Consider the following 17,435-nt stretch of genomic DNA (forward strand, 5'->3'; position numbering starts at 1 on the left):
CCTATCAAAGATGTAAAGGAGGCCAAGTTCTTGGGTTTAATTTTCGACTGTCATTTAACATTCTTACCACATATTAAATCCCTTAAAGCTAAATGCTAGAAGGCACTAGATTTGTTAAAAGTTGTTTCAAATTCAAAGTGGGGAGGGAATCAAGCTACCCTTCACTTATACAGATCATTAGTACGATCTAAATTTGACTATGGCTCCATCGTATATAGTGGAGCCTGTAAAAGCAACCTTAAACTTCTTGATTCTATCCACCACCAAGATCTAAGACCTTGTCTTGGGTCCTTCAGAACCTCACCTGTTGACAGTCTCTACGTTGCGGCTGATGAACCACCTCTTACACAACGCCGTATAAAACTGTCTTTACAATATATCACTAAATTATACTCCAATGAATCTAACCCTGCATATAAGTGTGTGTTCAATCCACTTTATGAGGATTTGTACGACAAGAGGCCTTCTCTTGTTCCACCTCTAGGGCGCAGAATTAAACCCTTTCTTTCTTTCTTCAGCCGGCATTGAGCTGGAAAACCATAGCTCCCTCCCGCCTTCTTTCTCCTCCTTGGCAATTGGTTAGGCCACAAGTGGACCTAACATTAACTACATTTAAAAAATCAGAAACTAATGAATTACAATATAAACAAGAACATAATCAATTAAAAACTAAATATAGCAATTACAAACCCTTATTTACAGATGGGTCCAAGGACGGTGGTGCAGTGGCTTGTGCCACTGTCACTGGACCCAGAACAATGTCTTCTATAATTCCAGATAACATCTCTATTTTAACTGCAGAAGCTAACGCCATATTAACGTCTCTTAAATATATTCAAAGACACCCTAAACACAAACAGTATATAATCTGCTTTGTCTTGTAAACATCCACTTTTAATTGAAATTATTGAAATGTATAATGATCTTGCCACTGGCCAATACGACATCGTCTTCTGTTGGTTTACCCAGCCACGTAGGCATTTCAGGGAATACACTGGCTGATCCTGCTGTGCCAAGGCAGCACTCAGCAAGTCTGTGACACCACTTTTTATTCCGTACTCAGACTATAAAACTGCCATTAGATCTTATATCCGTGATCTGATGCAAAAGAAGTGGGACATCCAAGTGGGCATCAATAAATTACATGAGATATAACCTTACACTGGTTATACCCACTTGGGTTGTCTGTCCAGATTTAAAGAGGTCATACAAGGTATACACGTGCATATCTGTTGAAAGGTGAAGATCCTCCGTTTTGCATCCCTTGTGATGAGAGAACTACGGTCAAACATATCCTGCTTGACTGTGTTGAATTCTCCATCATAAGGGATAAATATGTCAATGCAAAAACACTTTCGGATCTTTTTAAAAGTGACCCGTGAAGGTCCCTGGGTAGAATAGGCCTTCAGCAACCCATGCTTGCCATAAAAGGTGACTGTGCTTGTCGTAAGAGGCGACTAACGGGATCGGGTGGTCAGACTCGCTGTCTTGGTTGACATATGCCATCGGTTCCCAATTGCGCAGATCGATGCTCATGTTGTTGATCACTGGATTGTCTGGTCCAGACTCGATTATTTACAGTCCGCCGTCATATAGCTGGAATATTGCTGAGTGCAGTGTAAAACTAAACTCACTAGCTCACTCACTCACTCACTCTGGTTGGTTTATAGTATTTTCGCACATTACAAGCATCGATCCGGGGGACCATTAAAATACGGGCTTTAGCAACTAAAGGTGGGTCCACATACTGCATGAACCCTTTATGGCAATTGTGCTCAAATTTAGTCATACTCAAAATCACAAAAATATACTACTAACCCACAATTAAAACGCATACGTTTTTTTTTAGACTATTTTTGGAAACATAAATAAGAAGTACTAGTCAAGCACTGAATATGAATTAAACGAATGTTCAAGGATTGATTTGTTGTTCGAGTTCAAATCCACCTCAGTCTTCCGGAAACAGTAACAGTCGTGAGAACGCCTTTTTCTATCATTCTTCGAAACACAGCAAGGCAATCCTGACAACGAAAATGCACGTGCACTTCGTGGGACGTTTCCCATATAATACACGTCTATTATGTCACGACTGAATCTACAGCAACGAACACATGTTCTTTGACTCCTTGAAACCAGTATTTCACAAAATGTTGTTGCTAGGCACCTTAATGTCAAGCAATTCACCATTGCCTGTCTTGTCAGTCGTAACGGATAAGGACGACTTTCGGTTACGTCTTCGACACAAGATTGACAGATGCGACTGGCGCACCGTCGAGGTCGCTTCAGTACGGCAACAGCAACAGCAGCGGCAACGATTCGTAGCTATGGAAAAGGATGGTAGTAACGCACATTTCAGGAGAGATCTGCTTGTCATCCAAGGCAATGTGATGTGACTGCGCAGCGTTATGTGTGTGAAGTCCTGAGGCCCGTAGTGATTCTTTGCTGCACTTCCACTAACATTCCAACATGACAAAATCCATCCTCATACCCCCAAGGTGACCCAAGCATTCGTTCACCACCCTGGACGTACTGTGATGGACTGCCCAGTCTATCTCAACCCTGTTGAGCATTTCTGGGATGAATTGGGGAGACGTGTTTATCGACGTCAGCCGCTGCCTGCCAACTTCTCCTTGCAGCAACACTGGAGGAACATACCCATGGCCTTCATTGACTCGCCTCTGTGGCTCATTGCCCTATCGTCCTAAAGGCTGCGTCAGAGTGAATGGGGGACACACAAGCTACTGACAGTGTAACCTGGTGACCTTGTTTCATATTATCTGTCTGTACCACTCGCTTTGCTGATATCCAACTTTTTCAAAACCACATTCATTGTTTATTACCCATGTCATAAACTGATACTGACTTGGCATCTAAGCCTTGATTTCTTGCCACTCATTCTACATCACAATCAGTTATACGTTTTCATTGCGGGTCAGTATATTTCGGAAATGCTGAGCTGAATGGGTGATTTTGCAATAGAAACTTGAAAGTTTTAGTTTTGCTTTCTTCAGAGTGTAGAGAGTCTTATCACTGACGGTTGCAAAATGTAAGACATCGAAGTAAGAAGAAGCTGCTTAAATAGAATTGTACTGATCTAGTGCAAGATCTGGACTATACATCAGGTCTTTAAGGATGTATACTACTTCCACACGTGGAAGAGCTATTACCACTTAGCTTACTTAATTAGCTTTCACCAAGAGGATGTTGCTCTTCATGACTGTCGGTCTGATTTGGGTCGTGACACGGAAAAGAAAAGGTTTCAGGGACAGCCTTGAGAGCGTTCTGCCAAGTCAAAGTTTATTCTCATGTGTCATATACATGACATAGAGTAAACAAATATATATAAAGACAAAACAATGCACACGTATATATTATATTAACGAGCGTACGCAAGCCCCATTACACAAAGACAGCAAGTTGAACACGTGTTGGATAGTATGTGATTCACATTGATGTCATCTACCAGTTTCAATAGGTAGTCTATAGTTGTATATATATACAGGGTCTAAGCTTTGCAATATATATACGTAGATCTGGGGGAAGTTGCAACAAATAGGTTTCAGTATAAAGACTATCCTTAAACTATCTTCTCTCCAGGTTTGTAGAAACTAGATCGACGTGTACGGTTTTAACAGCAAGTGGGTGCTATTAAATTCTTGTTACTGCCAAAAATAACAAAAGCCCCTGTACTCTCCAGGATAGATTTTACTACCGCTGTTACTGGATATTTAACATGTCCCTGAGAAGTTTGCATGACGCTTGATAGTTTACCATGAGTTAATAACAATTTTCAACAATATGATAAAATTCACAATTTGATAGAAATACAAAATGGATATCTTCCAAGTTCACTATAAACCATCAAATCTAGGGTTGTTGTTTTTGATTGAATAGTGTTTTCGTAACCCCACACCTCAGCACCAAGCAACAAAATATGCTGAACAAGTTGATTTGATCAAAACGTTTAAGTTGGCAGTCAGCTGGTATATCTAACAAGCGAATATTTCTAACTATAGCAAACATTGCACGTGATGATTGGTCAGAGAGCCGATTAATAGCTTTCCAAAGCTTTGTGAAAAGAACACCAAGATATACACGATGGTTTCTCTGCCTCTAAAACCGTATTCTGCAAAAGAAATGAAGTGTTCTTTTGGACAAAATCAAAACTTTAGTTTTAGAAGTATTTACTCTCACTTTCCACCGTGTACAGTGAGCACCAAGACCTTCCAAACAAAGTTTCAAATCAGAAGGAGATTCAGGTTAAAGTACTATATCATCAACAAAGAGAATTAACAATACATTCATGAATATGCCAATGCCTGTTAGTGCCTGAGCATTCACAAATTCCAAACCAATGACGTTATTTGACAGAAAGTATGCCAAATTATCTAAATAGAGAGCAGACAGAAACCATTTTCAGCCAAAAGCCACAGCGCCATACAGTATGAAAGGCTTTACTAAAGTCGACAAATACGCACCATAATTTCTTATATTGACTAAAGTATATGTCAACCAGTGCCTTTAAGATATAAATGTTATCAATGGTGGAGTAGTTGTTCCTGAAGCCCGCTCGCGCCGAGCTTATGACACCAGCGATATTAGGGTAAGCTTGGAGCTGTTTACTTAATATGGATGTGAATAGTTTACCCAAGCAACTGAAAAGTGACACCCCTGTATCATTATCCGGGGCCCCAACGTCCCCCTCTGTTTTGTAAATCGGCTTAATTACAACAACAATCTGGTGTTCAGGCATTACACCACCGTTAGGTTGAATAGCTTTACATACAGGGGTAACATGACGTCAAAAGATGACTTAATGTGCTCATTCACTATATTGTCTAATCCACAAGATTTGTTACTTTGCAGACAATTTACAGCAGACAATTTCCTTGTCAGTAATCACTGAATCTAAAATCTTGTTACGTAACACACCTTCGTGGAAAGAACTATCACAATCAACCTCGCAGGGTTGTTCAATTCTTTGAAATGATTAAAAAGCTTGTGCTTGGCAACAGATCATGCTTTTTTCAGAGACTATATTATCAAAAGACTTTAAATTTTCCTGAAAGATTTTTGGTCGTTGTTCTGTGACTTACGTAATATTTCAGTACAGTCACGTTTATAGTTATTAAACGAAGTTTCAAAATTGTCTGTAAGTTTACCAGCTTTCAAGAAATTTCAACGATTTGCTGTATTCTTATGTAATCCAAACACACGTTTCGAAACATGGTAATAAAGTCTTACGCAATTTTTGTTAAATTTATCCTTAGTTGTACCAAATGTATTCTTAGCAGCGCTAAGAAACATATTTGGCACATCATTTAGAGAATGAGAATTTACACATGATGCAACATCACCATTTTCCATGTATGTACTCAGAGTGTTTACAACAGATAAATCAATGTTATTTACAAAGTCATCTCGAAGATTAATATCAAACCTATTTACGTTAGTACGAGGAGTATTTTCATGTTTTTTCTCCTTCCCAGAGTGCATGCCTTTACACGTGGAACAGAATGTCACACCGCAATGAACATCCGAGTACACTGGGTCAAACTCGTCCAAACCCGTATTAGAGTCTCGATGTGGGGCAATACGGAAGCAGAACCAATACAGTAATCCACAGTACTGGCGTCTTTACACGTGAACTTCCCAAGGCCCTTGTCTTCACCCAAGCAGCAGGTCAGCAATGAACAAGCCAGCGTTCTAACACAACACAATAGACTTCTTCACGTGGTTATTAACAGAGGTGTCAGTGTGTGCATGATCAAGCGGATAGTTCAAGTTTACAAGTGACTGAACATTGGGAAGCAGCTCTTCACTGTCGATATGTTCATGGATCTCAAGAAACTCACCAGTTTGTACATAAACCTGTAAGTCTCTAGTACGTGCATTAAAGTCACCAGTTAAGCACACATTATCAGAAAGATTCGAGTATTTGATTATGTCTTCCTCTAATGTAGTGAAATGTTCCGGTGAGGCGAATCTGTTGTGGTCACACATACACGAGATACATATCATCCTGTGTCTGTTTCTTGATAATACCCAGCAATCTCATATGATACATGAAGCACACTAACCTGTTCGGCTATTGTTTGACTGATTGCTAAAACGATTCCTACTGATGTACTGATGTGTTTGTCTTGTTATTTATAACCAGGAATATTAATGGTGTCAACATCAAAGTTTTCATTTAGGGTAGGCAAATAATGTCATACTGGAATATCTTTTGCATAACGTGTTGGTCTAACAGACGGAATCTCAGATCACATACATTTAACGCTGGAACGTTTATCTTACCACGTCCACACAGTCGGGAGGTTGGAGTAGGTGTGGTTCGCGTATGCTCCTACCTTGTCGACGATGTTGCTGTCTATGCCCTTGTTTTGAGTTTCTCCACACCGCGTTTCCGCTTCAGAGTGATTCTCTTGGAGTTTGACACGGCTTCACCCTGGACGTACAGTTTGTCCACAATGTACAACTTCTCCACCACGAATCTCACTGAGTCACCTGACCTTGCTGCCTCTCTCCATACTGGGTAGAGTCGTTTCCTCCTATCTTCTGTCTCCTTAGGTTACTGTTCGTCGATGTAGAATGACGTCCCTTTGAGATGTTTGTAGGCTGATTGTCGTATGAACTCACGGCCTTTGAATTTTGTGCCTATTCCGATTAGGAAGGTGCATTCATATACGATGAACTCGTTCGGACTTCACTCCCCTCTCGTATCCCATCGTAACTTGGCCCTTATAAACTCATCACAGTCTTCATCAAAGTTTTCTTCACTTCCTGTGAAAAAGAGATTATCTCGCATGGAGCGTGAGTGCACATCCAAAAGTTGTTCTTTTAACTCACGTACTTCTTCTGACTGGCCACATCCAGCTGGATTATCTTTACACTGCGACAAAAATGCGCACATCAAACCGTATTACCCGATGGAATATCATACACCGAATTTCTCTTACCGCCATGGTAGATTACAAACTATCATTGCATTTTATTTTGAAGATCGTTACCCACTATATGGAATGGCGTCTACCTCGCGGCTGGATTTTCAAAATCAGTGAACCACAATCAGACAAGCTGAAAACTGCTATAAAAATGGTTATTTTTTAGGCTGAGTGAGACTGAAAGGAAGCAATATACGTGACTATGCAAGGGTCCCTGACAACGAGAATGTTGTCTCTATGTCTGCGTATGAAAACAGTGACGCTCTCTACTGGGGGTATGATCATACTCAGTTTCCTCTTTATATGTACTGACAACTGAATGATGTGATGTAGGGGACGGTCGGTGGCCTAGTGGTTAAAGGGTCACATCAAAGACCTGGGTTCGATTCTACATACGGGTACAATTTTTGAAGCCCATTCATTGTGTCCACGCCACGATGCTGCTGAAATATTGCTAAAAGCAGCGTAAATCAATGCTCACTCACTTTCATGATGTACACATTACCATGACTATATACAATAAATGGTAAGTTGTGGGTTGCTATTAGTTAGTAGTCATTTGTCTAAAATCTAGAAGTCATTTGCCTAGAGTCTAAAATCATTCACTGTGTATGTTCATCTTGCCATTGTTCAGTGTAAGAATCATCCATTGTCATGGTCAGTCCATCATTAATAGGCATAAACACATCGTTATTTGGTCATCAGTAAGTTCAAAAGTGTATTAAATCAGTATGTTTAATCTGCCGGAAGTAAGTAAACAATCATTTACAACAGTACAAATATTGTGTTATTGACAATAACAAATCGAATCCCGAATCTGAATGTTTTGGTTCACATTCCGGATTCAAATCTTGAATTTGAATTTCTGTTCACATTCAGGATTGTTCTTTTCTAGATTCAGCATTGCATTCTGTATGCATGTGTGTGTGTGTGTGTCTGTTTGTGTGTCTGTGTGTGTGTCTCTATGTGTGTGTCTGTGTGTGTGAGTGTGTGAATATTTAACGTCACATCGGCAATATTTCACCTATATCGTGACGGGAACATTTAACACTGAAATGGAATATATATATATCGTAAAAACCTGTCAACGAAGCACAGTAAAACAACTAGAATATCACAAATGGAATTAAAACTACCGTAGGAAGTTAAAACTAATATCACTATTCGGACAATACACTATAAAAACTGGTCATAGATTGCCAACAACTGAAGGTAGATCACCATAATAGGGACCATGGGGACTTACAGTACCTTTGCCTCCTGCATGGACCCCAGCTGGATTCACGCCATCACTTCAGCTGTTAGCAATTTAGTCACATCTAGCCGTAAATTAAAAATGCACATATACTACGATTAAAAACAGTGGAAAGTCTAAACGTCCATGGAATGTTTTAGGACTTTCGTACCCTCTCACGAGGACAATAATTTTACAATACTTCAACCCCCCTTGAGGGTACAGCCACTGACAGTTCAAGTTACTAATCTAAACTACTAATAATTAAAATGCAACTATCTACAGAACATAATGTATGTGTTCAAGCTGTATGTCTGTCACCAAAATACAAGCATTATGAGAGTCACGTAATACAATTACTAATGTACTCACAGTTTTTATCCCACAAATTACAAATATTTGTGTTATCACCCATGTGTAATGCATATTTTAACATTCCAGGTCCTACGTCTGGAGCCCCACTGAACTATAGACGTGTGCCATTTCCCGCGTGAAGTGTGTTCTTGACATCGCGAGGTAATACTCTGGGAAGGGACATGGAGACAACTGCAGCTGTGGTGTCGCTGGCTTCCGAGGGAGAATTGGACCAAACTCGTAAACGATGGTCAAACAAGGTTTATAGGACGAAGTTCCTGTATACCGCATGCCTTTTGTTCGGTAACTTCATGTCGGTGAGTGAAGCTGTTGTACACATGTTCAAATTAAACTGACTACCCACAATTTATATAACGTTTATATTTGTCTGTAGCGTAACCTGTAGATGGGGGACAGAGCAGCTATCTGCAACAGAACAACATTCAAACAAACGCTTAGATTCAGTGACAACCTGTTTGACTGAGTCACTGTATATATAGAGAGAGACAGTGACTTCCGTTCAACACCACGCGAAGCGATACTTCCAATCTTTAAAATTAACGACACAAACATTTGTTTTATATCTCGTGTTCACATAACCCAAAGTCCACTTTGCAAGAATAGAAAATCTGATTCATCCTACTTGAAAACAAATACCGGAAGGAATAATATTCGTTTATTATGTATTTCTTCTTTGGGACAGATAATCTTCTGTTCGCTTGAAAAGACTGTATATAATACCATACAGAAAGGATAACAGCCGTTTGTTATGTGTTTCTTCTTTGCAAAAGCACTGATGTATAATGCGTATCAGAAGGCAGAATCTCGGAAAACATTTAGTGGAGAACTCAACCTTGAAATAAGAAAATATTTTGACGCTATCAGAAAGTGTGTTGTCGGAAGAGCATTGGACCGCTGCAATCAAAGTCTCTACAAGTGATCATGATCTCTGGTCCTCTAAGATGCAGTATTTCTGCACTTGAACCAAGTGTTTTATTAGCTTAGTCTTGACAAAATTAGTGAAAATAATAGTAAATGATAATCATGTAATCTGATTTCTAGCACATCGATCGCTTGATTGTAATCATATGGTATATGGGTTAGAAGAATGAAGATTTTTATGGATATCAACTTCTTTATATGAGAACACAACGTTTCGGAGTTAATGCTTACTCCATCAGGTGATTGAGAATGGGGTACAGAGCTCTATTTATATGTGCAGATAAAACAGTAACAAAGTAACAAGTGGAATGAATTAACGAAAGCTGGAAGCCAGTATAGACAAGCACTGATAGGAAGCTGACAGTTATGATAACAATGATGGAAGCCAATGGTGATACATTACGCATGATTGGATGATGTTTACATAACACATGATAGGAGATAAGGACGATGTACATGATTGGGGATAAGGATGGTGGCTAATGGTGATACATTACGCATGATTGGATGATGTTTACATAACACATGATAGTGAGTGAGTGAGTTTAGTTTTACGTCGCACTTAGCAATATTCCAACTACATGGCGACGGTCTGTAAATAATCGAGTCTGGACCAGACAATCCAGTGATCAACAACATGAGCATCGATCTGCGCAATGGGGAACCGATGACATGTGTCAACCAAGTCAGCTAGTCTGACCACCCGATCCCGTTAGTCGCCTCTTACGACAAGCATAGTCACCTTTTATGGCAAGCATGGGTTGCTGAAGGCCTATTATACCCCGGGACCTTCACGGGTCTAACACATGATAGGGGATTAAGAATGATGTACATGATTGATGAGCACGTTTACATGAGGGCTGATGATGTACAAATACAAGTGGATTGGCTATACATGAATACATAGATAGAATGTACACAGATGAGATTAATTTATCAATAAGTCCCAGGCACTTGGTAGGTACACTCCTTGGTCACGGTTGATTGCTGGCTTCTGTCTCCGGATCTCGATGGCCTCTTGCAGTTTCCTTTGGCGCCAGTTGTTGTTGTTGGTAGATAGTATCCTAGTGTCCTCCCATCGAATTGAATGTCCAGGGTTCTTAAGAATGTGTTCAGAGATGGCCGATTTCTGGTCGACTTTTGCTGACAGAGGTCTGGTGTTCCTTCATTCTGGTGTTGATTGGTGACAGCGTTTCTCCAATGTATAGGTCGCCACAGTTGCAAAGGATCTGGTAGATGCATCCTCTCGGGTTAGGGTGTTCACAGCTGGGTCCTTTACCGCTGGCGTTTAGGTAGGTCTTCATGGTCTTGCCACTGGAGAAGGTGACATCAATGCTGGCTTTGGTCTTGATGTGATATTTGATGACTGATGGGGCCAAGGTAGGGTATGGTTACTCTGATGGGTGATGGAGAAGGCTTGAGGCGGGGTTCTCTGTCCTTGAGGGTCTTGTTGATGGTGGCTGTGACGAGCTGGGGAGGGTAACCGTTGAGTGTGGTGAATGTCTTTCTGAGGTGGTCCAGTTCATTGTTTAGGGCATCGGGATGGCAGAGGGCTTTGGCACGTCTGATAAGGGTGGCGATGATAGCTTGCTTGATCTGAGGGTGGTGGCAGGAGTTGTAGTGGATGTACTGGTCGATGTGCGTCAGCTTGCGGTATACTGAGGTTCTAAGTCCATCGTCTGTGGTGTGGAGGGATACATCAAGGAAGGGCAGGTGTTGGTTGGTCTCTGTCTCCATGGTGAACTTGATTCTTGGATGTTGGTCGTTGAGATGGTTGAGGAGCTCGCTGGGGTCGTTGTCATTGATTGAAGGTGTCGTCGACTTTGCGGTACCAACAGCTGGAACGGTGCTGTGGAGAGGGCTGCTTCCTCGAAGGAGGTCATGAAGATTTCCGTAATGAGAGGAGAAAGAGGTGAGCCCATGGGGAGACCGTGGATCTGCTTGTATATGTTACCATTAAATGTGAAGTAGGAGGTGTCAAAGCAGCTGCGGGCGAGGTTGATGATGCTGTCTATGGTGAGGTGGGTGTCCAAGTCATCTATCCTGTTGGCTAACTTGCTGCCAAGGATGTCCAGGGCTTCTTCTGGTGGGATGTTGGTAAAGAGGTCCACGACGTCGTAGCTGACCATGGTGCCTGTGAGGTTGGATTCTTTCAGCTGGCTGACAAAGGATGAAGAGTCGCTGATGTAGGATTTGCCATCTTTGCCAAAGGGAGCGAGGAGACGTGAGAGGAACTGGGTGGTGTTGTAGAAAACTGAACCTCTTGAGCAGACTAGGATCCGGGCTTTGGGCGGGTTCTTGTGGATCTTGATGGTAGCTCTTCCGTATGGGGCTTGGGAGTTGATAGGGTTCAGCTGGTTGAAGATGATGTCAACAACAGCCTCTCAGACGCCACCACCTACCTCAACATCAAGAAAGATCCGACGGCCAGACTGGAAATACAAGACAAGAAAACCCTGAAGGACCTCCATGAGAAGAGAGAAATCAACGACATCATCTTCAATAGTAGTGCTGTATATATATTAGAAGTGCACCAAACAATGGAGGTACACTAGAGAATAGAAGTACTGGGGATAATGGATGTACAACAGAGAATGGGGGTACACTAGAGAATAGAAGTACTGTAGATAATGGATGTACACCAGAGGATGGGGGAACACTAGAGAATAGTAGTGCTGTGTATAATATAAGTGCACCAAACAATGGAGGTACACTAGAGAATAGAAGTACTGTGGATAATGGATGTACAACAGAGAATGGAGGTACACTAGAGAATAGAAGTACTGTAGATAATGGATGTACACCAGAGAAAGGAGGTCCGCTAAAGAATAGAAGTACGGTAGATCCCGGAAGTACAGAAAATAATGGAAGTGCACTTAAAAATGGAAGTGGCAAAGGCAGAACAAATTTCGATATTGATATGAGATACCACAGCAGTGCTGTTTTATTTGTTGTTCCAAATGACAAAGGAACTACCCTCTGTCAGTGGTATTATCAATTTACAACAGCTGCGTATTGCCACAGATTTCGTATTGCGGTATATTGCTATACACTCATCTGTATTGCGATATGTATTGCGATATATTGGAAAGAAGTGTTATTGAGATCTGTCTAGTTTTTAATATTATTTTACCTTCGTACAGAATCACAGTATCTGTGATTACCTGTCACCGCCAGTAATCGATCCTGACATTTTTATGGAGCTAAATTGTAGGCATGGTATTTATACCGTACGAAAGACATGTAATACGCCAGAAAAGGGTCAATGCGATTAAAACATCACCTTTCACGAAACCAGGTAAACTGGGCACACAACTGGGCACTGAAACTGCGTCGTACACTTGGAGATCTGTTTAACCTCACTCGAGTGGAATTTGGGTTACCTAGCAAAACACGCACGGTTGTCATGACAACCAACTGGACGGATGACTACGTGATATGACTGTCAGTGTGTCGCTGTGTTCCGTTCTTCGTCATGTGAATCGGTTTCTGATTGTATAGACTGTCGTCATCTAGCTTTCATAGTGCAGAGTTTCAAAAATATAAATTAGCATATAAGTATGTCTGTATGATGACAGTTATCACATTGGGCAGCTGGATTGAAAGGTACAGTAAACTCTACAATGACAGGTGGATTGTATGGGATAGAATATCCTAAAATGCCCGGCGGATTTAAGGTATAGCACCTAGGGCTGACAATATTATTGAGAGAAATGCACTGTTTATTTTAGAGAAATGTGGCGTGACATATTTTGGATCAATATTTGTTACCAGTATGTGTAAGGTCTGGCAGAAATATTTCCTAACAGTGTTTTGTCACATTACTCAAAGCCTACACGTAAGGACAACGTAGATGCATAACTGTCATATTACAGCATTCTACCCATGGGATAATAGCTTGTCACAACCATTTGTTAAGTTGGGTTTTTATTAAAGTAAAAGTTATACTCTGTCCACAAGTATATCTACCTTGTAAGAACTGTATGAATTTGCATGTTACTGCGTGAACATAGTCTTTCTTAAAGCAAACACTTCACTATATTCATTAGTACAACTATCCTGCATGAACCGTATGAACGTGTATGCTACTGTACGAACATGTAACCCTGGAGTACTGAAATCACAAAACAAATCACACAAAAAACTATGATCATAATATTGACACAGTTAACTATTTGTTACAAAGGAGGAGTGCAGAGAAACACAGGGCTGGTTCACATCTGTAGTAAAGGTTCTGACATGAGGTTCAACAACGTATCGAAACATTCACACATATTCACTGGGTAATCTTAAAGTTATTTTCTATTGTTTCTGTGCTCACTCACATGTTGCTGGAATATTTCTAACAGCGGCGTAAAAGTATGCTCACTCTCTCTGCTCAACTATTCTTTTGATTTCAGGGTTGGGTCAACAGTCAGAGAGGGCCCTCACTATTGGACTTACTGATCATCACGGGAACGGACTTGTCTCAAGGCTCCGCCTTTTTCACTGCTGCTGCCACTGGAACCGTGGTTGGAGCCATTGCTGGTGGAGTCATCTACGACCGGTTCAATAAATACCTGTCGCTGTTCATCTCACTAGCTGGGCACGGACTGATTGTAGCTGTGATACCACTATGTTCACCCTACTGGCTGATGATCGCCATGTTTTTTACACAAGAGCTCGTCCTCGGCGTATTTAAAACAGGTGTGTGCCTGTGTGTGTATGTGTGTGTGTGTGTGTGTGTGTGTGTGTGTGTGTGTGAGTGCGCGCGCGAAGGAGAGGGTGAGTGGAGCCTACAGATATTATAGGATTATAGACCAATCTAAATGCATCCCGTCTTTTATTACTTAAGCCCAGTAATTTTGCTTTCTTGTTTACTTTCTAATGCACGACAAGTTAAACTTATGACAAAAATGTATTCGTAGCTACAATATGGGTGTCACTTTCTCTCTGGTGAGGAACACGTTTTCTGACTTCGGAATCATATGTTGTGAGAGGATATATATTGATGCCGATATAACAAACCCAGCATAGAGGTCAACTATTCTCGTCATATGTTTTGGAAAAGGTGACGTCCATTTTGGCTTAAATCTGACACTGGCTTAAATCTGACACCGGACCATCTACGATATACCAGCATATGCACATACCAGATACCTGTCACACAGAGAATATAAGCGTTAACGTATCGCTAAACGTATGTCAGTCTTGTCATGATAGCATTACTCCTTGTGCCTTGACGAATATTCTGATTTCCCATGTACGTCCTTACCCATGTTTGTTGTTCATGATCATATATTATGGACAAATACTAAAGTCACTTAAATAAATGCAGATTTCTTAACAATCAATACATGAGTAAATACATATAAATTCATGTTTTCAGGCTGCAATGTGGAACTAGTTCGAGTATGGGGAGTGGAAAGCAAACCTTACATGCAGGCTTTACATTTCTTATGGTCATTAGGGGGAATTATCTCCCCCTTTGCCCTTCATCCGTATTTAGCCGTCAGAAAATTCGACGTTAACAGCACAACACTGACTACGCTCACGGAGACCGAAAACAGTTCATACCAACAACAGGGTTACGCAAATGCATCAAACATAGTTTCAACTCAGCAGCAGCAGACAAGAATCATTTGGCCATTTTTGATGTCTGGGCTGTTAACAATCCTGTCGTCATTACCGTTCTTAACTGTGTTTCTATTTGCAAGACAGGAAAAACATAAGGACGCCACAAAAGCTTTAAATGGAAAGAGACAGGGTAAAATGTTGCCTCGGAAATTACTCGTCCTAACACTTGGCCTTCTGGGTATATTCTACTTCTTCTTGGACGAGGTCGATGACTCCTCGGTGTCTTTCCTGGCATCATATGTTGTCAAGCAGTTCAAATGGACAAAGATTATGGGCGCTAGAATCACATCTGCAGTTTGGGCAGCATTCGCCTTTGGTCGTCTAGCTGCCATCGTCTTCATCGGATATGTGTCGCATGTGAAGATCTGTGGTGTGTTCTTTTTCTTTCTAATCCTCGCTCAAGTTGGAATGATATTTGCTGGACTGTACCTGTCAACGGTGTCGATGTGGATCACAGCATTTGCTGTGGGCTTTTCATTGTCTATCAGCTTTCCTGCGATGCTTACCTGGATTGAGAAGGACTTTGTGCAACTCTCGGGTAAAATCATGTCGGTCATCTTTATATTTGTCGGTCTGGGTGGAATGGTCAATCCTCAGATCATTGGTCATCTGATGCAAGTATCCAGTCCTCTTTGGTACAATTATGTCCTTACAATTGAGACTGTCCTGTTGTTCCTCAGTTTTGTAATGTTAGTTTGGCTAGTGAAGAAAGTCCTGAGCAAGCATCACTCATCCTACACTGACACCACAGATACAGCAGAAGAAATGGAAGAACCTCTGGATGAGGATCTAGACAAAGTATCATAATAACTTAATGGAATTGTTTAAAGATCTTTTTCAAAATCTTTTTTTCACTGCTGACAACATGTTGGTACCTTTCAGCACATTTGATTAAATAGAACCAGAAATTAACCCTTTACCATTTAAAGTGTTGTCTAACTCTAAGTGTTGTCAACAGAATGATCTGATCATAAGCCTCTATGTACATTTTTTGTATTCCACTAGATTTTACAGTCCTCCGACACCTCTTGTCAACATGAAACGTAATTGCATGGGCTGTTTCCCAGTGTCTTGTTTGTTCCTTACTTTTTTCATATTGATTTCTGTCTCCCTTATAAACTTTCACGCACGATAGTTTGTCAATCCATATTATACAGCCTTCCACATAGAAAATGTTAGTGTTCATAAGGTTATAAAGCTGTCCGTGATTTGATGCGGAGGAGTGGGACACCCAAATAGGCACATGAAATAAAACCCTATACTGATTACACCTATTTGCATTGTCAGTCCACATTTGAGGAGATCATTATACGACGATGTCGGAGTGGTCATCAAGATATACACGCGAATACCTATTGAAAGTTGAGGATCCTCTGTTTTGTATCCTTTTTGGATGAAAGAATCACTATCGAGCTAAAATATTTCCATGTGAAAACGCTGAAGGATCTTTTTAGTAATATTAATTGCCAATTTATTATTAACGGTTGTAAAGAGATAGAGTTAACTGAAAAAATTCGATTGATATGTTTTGTAGGTATCTGCCATTTAATGATTGGAGGTGTAGATTAGTAACTGCGATTGTTAGCGGCTGTAATCTCAAAGTATGGTACAATTATTGTCTGCCTAAGAGGGTACGTAGGTCCCAAAAGTTCAAAGTAATATTTAAACTTATCAATTATTAAACACAGCATTTGTTGTGATTATAAATTTCGACTAAATTGTCCTACAATCGCCAGTGGCTGAATGGAACGTATGTCCCTATGGTCTCCAGTTGCTGGCAATACATGTATATAAATTGTTAATATATCGTATTGTCATCTAGAGTTTCAGATTTGATTACTAGTTTTAAATTTATATATCTTATAGTAGAGTTGTTTTACCGCCCTTCGTTGAGAGGTATGTATAAATTTACATGTAATTGTTGTAAATCTATAACATGAAATAACTGAAATAAAATCTTAACTCACTCACCTTGTAAGATTACTTACGAGTTGGTCACTTTGTAGGATTAGTTACGAGTTGGTCACTTTGTAGGATTAGGTACTAGTTGGTTACTTTGTAGGATTAGTTACGAGTTGGTCACTTTGTAGGATTAGGTACGAGTTGGTTACTTTGTAGAATTAGGTACGAGTTGGTTACTTTGTAGGATTAGGTACGAGTTGGTCACTTTGTAGGATTAGGTACGAGTTGGTCACTTTGTAGGATTAGGTACGAGTTGGTCACTTTGTAGGATTAGTTACGAGTTGGTTACTTTGTAGGATTAGGTACGAGTTGGTCACTTTGTAGAATTAGGTACGAGTTGGTTACTTTGTAGGATTAGGTACGAGTTGGTCACTTTGTAG

The 17,435-nt window shown here is 40.5% G+C and overlaps 1 protein-coding gene across 1 annotated transcript; it reads left to right on the forward strand.

Moving 5' to 3' along the window:
* The first annotated feature begins 8,717 nt into the window (after nt 1-8,717).
* Nucleotides 8,718-15,900, forward strand: LOC137271829 (sodium-dependent glucose transporter 1A-like). The gene is made up of 3 exons (XM_067804226.1): nt 8,718-8,852; nt 13,878-14,163; nt 14,846-15,900. Exons 1-3 carry the CDS (start codon nt 8,718-8,720, stop codon nt 15,898-15,900), a joined length of 1,476 nt encoding a protein of 491 aa, XP_067660327.1.
* The last annotated feature ends 1,535 nt before the right edge of the window (nt 15,901-17,435 follow it).

The sequence above is a fragment of the Haliotis asinina genome, chromosome 2 (genome assembly GCF_037392515.1).
Source record: "Haliotis asinina isolate JCU_RB_2024 chromosome 2, JCU_Hal_asi_v2, whole genome shotgun sequence".
Lineage (NCBI taxonomy): Eukaryota > Metazoa > Mollusca > Gastropoda > Lepetellida > Haliotidae > Haliotis > Haliotis asinina.

Coding starts and splice junctions, on each gene's coding strand:
- LOC137271829 (XM_067804226.1), top strand. CDS start 8,718: ATGGAGACAACTGCAGCTGTGGTGTCGCTGGCTTCCGAGGGAGAATTG. Junction 8,853..13,877: donor TGTTCGGTAACTTCATGTCG/GTGAGTGAAGCT, acceptor TTTTGATTTCAG/GGTTGGGTCAACAGTCAGAG. Junction 14,164..14,845: donor CCTCGGCGTATTTAAAACAG/GTGTGTGCCTGT, acceptor TCATGTTTTCAG/GCTGCAATGTGGAACTAGTT.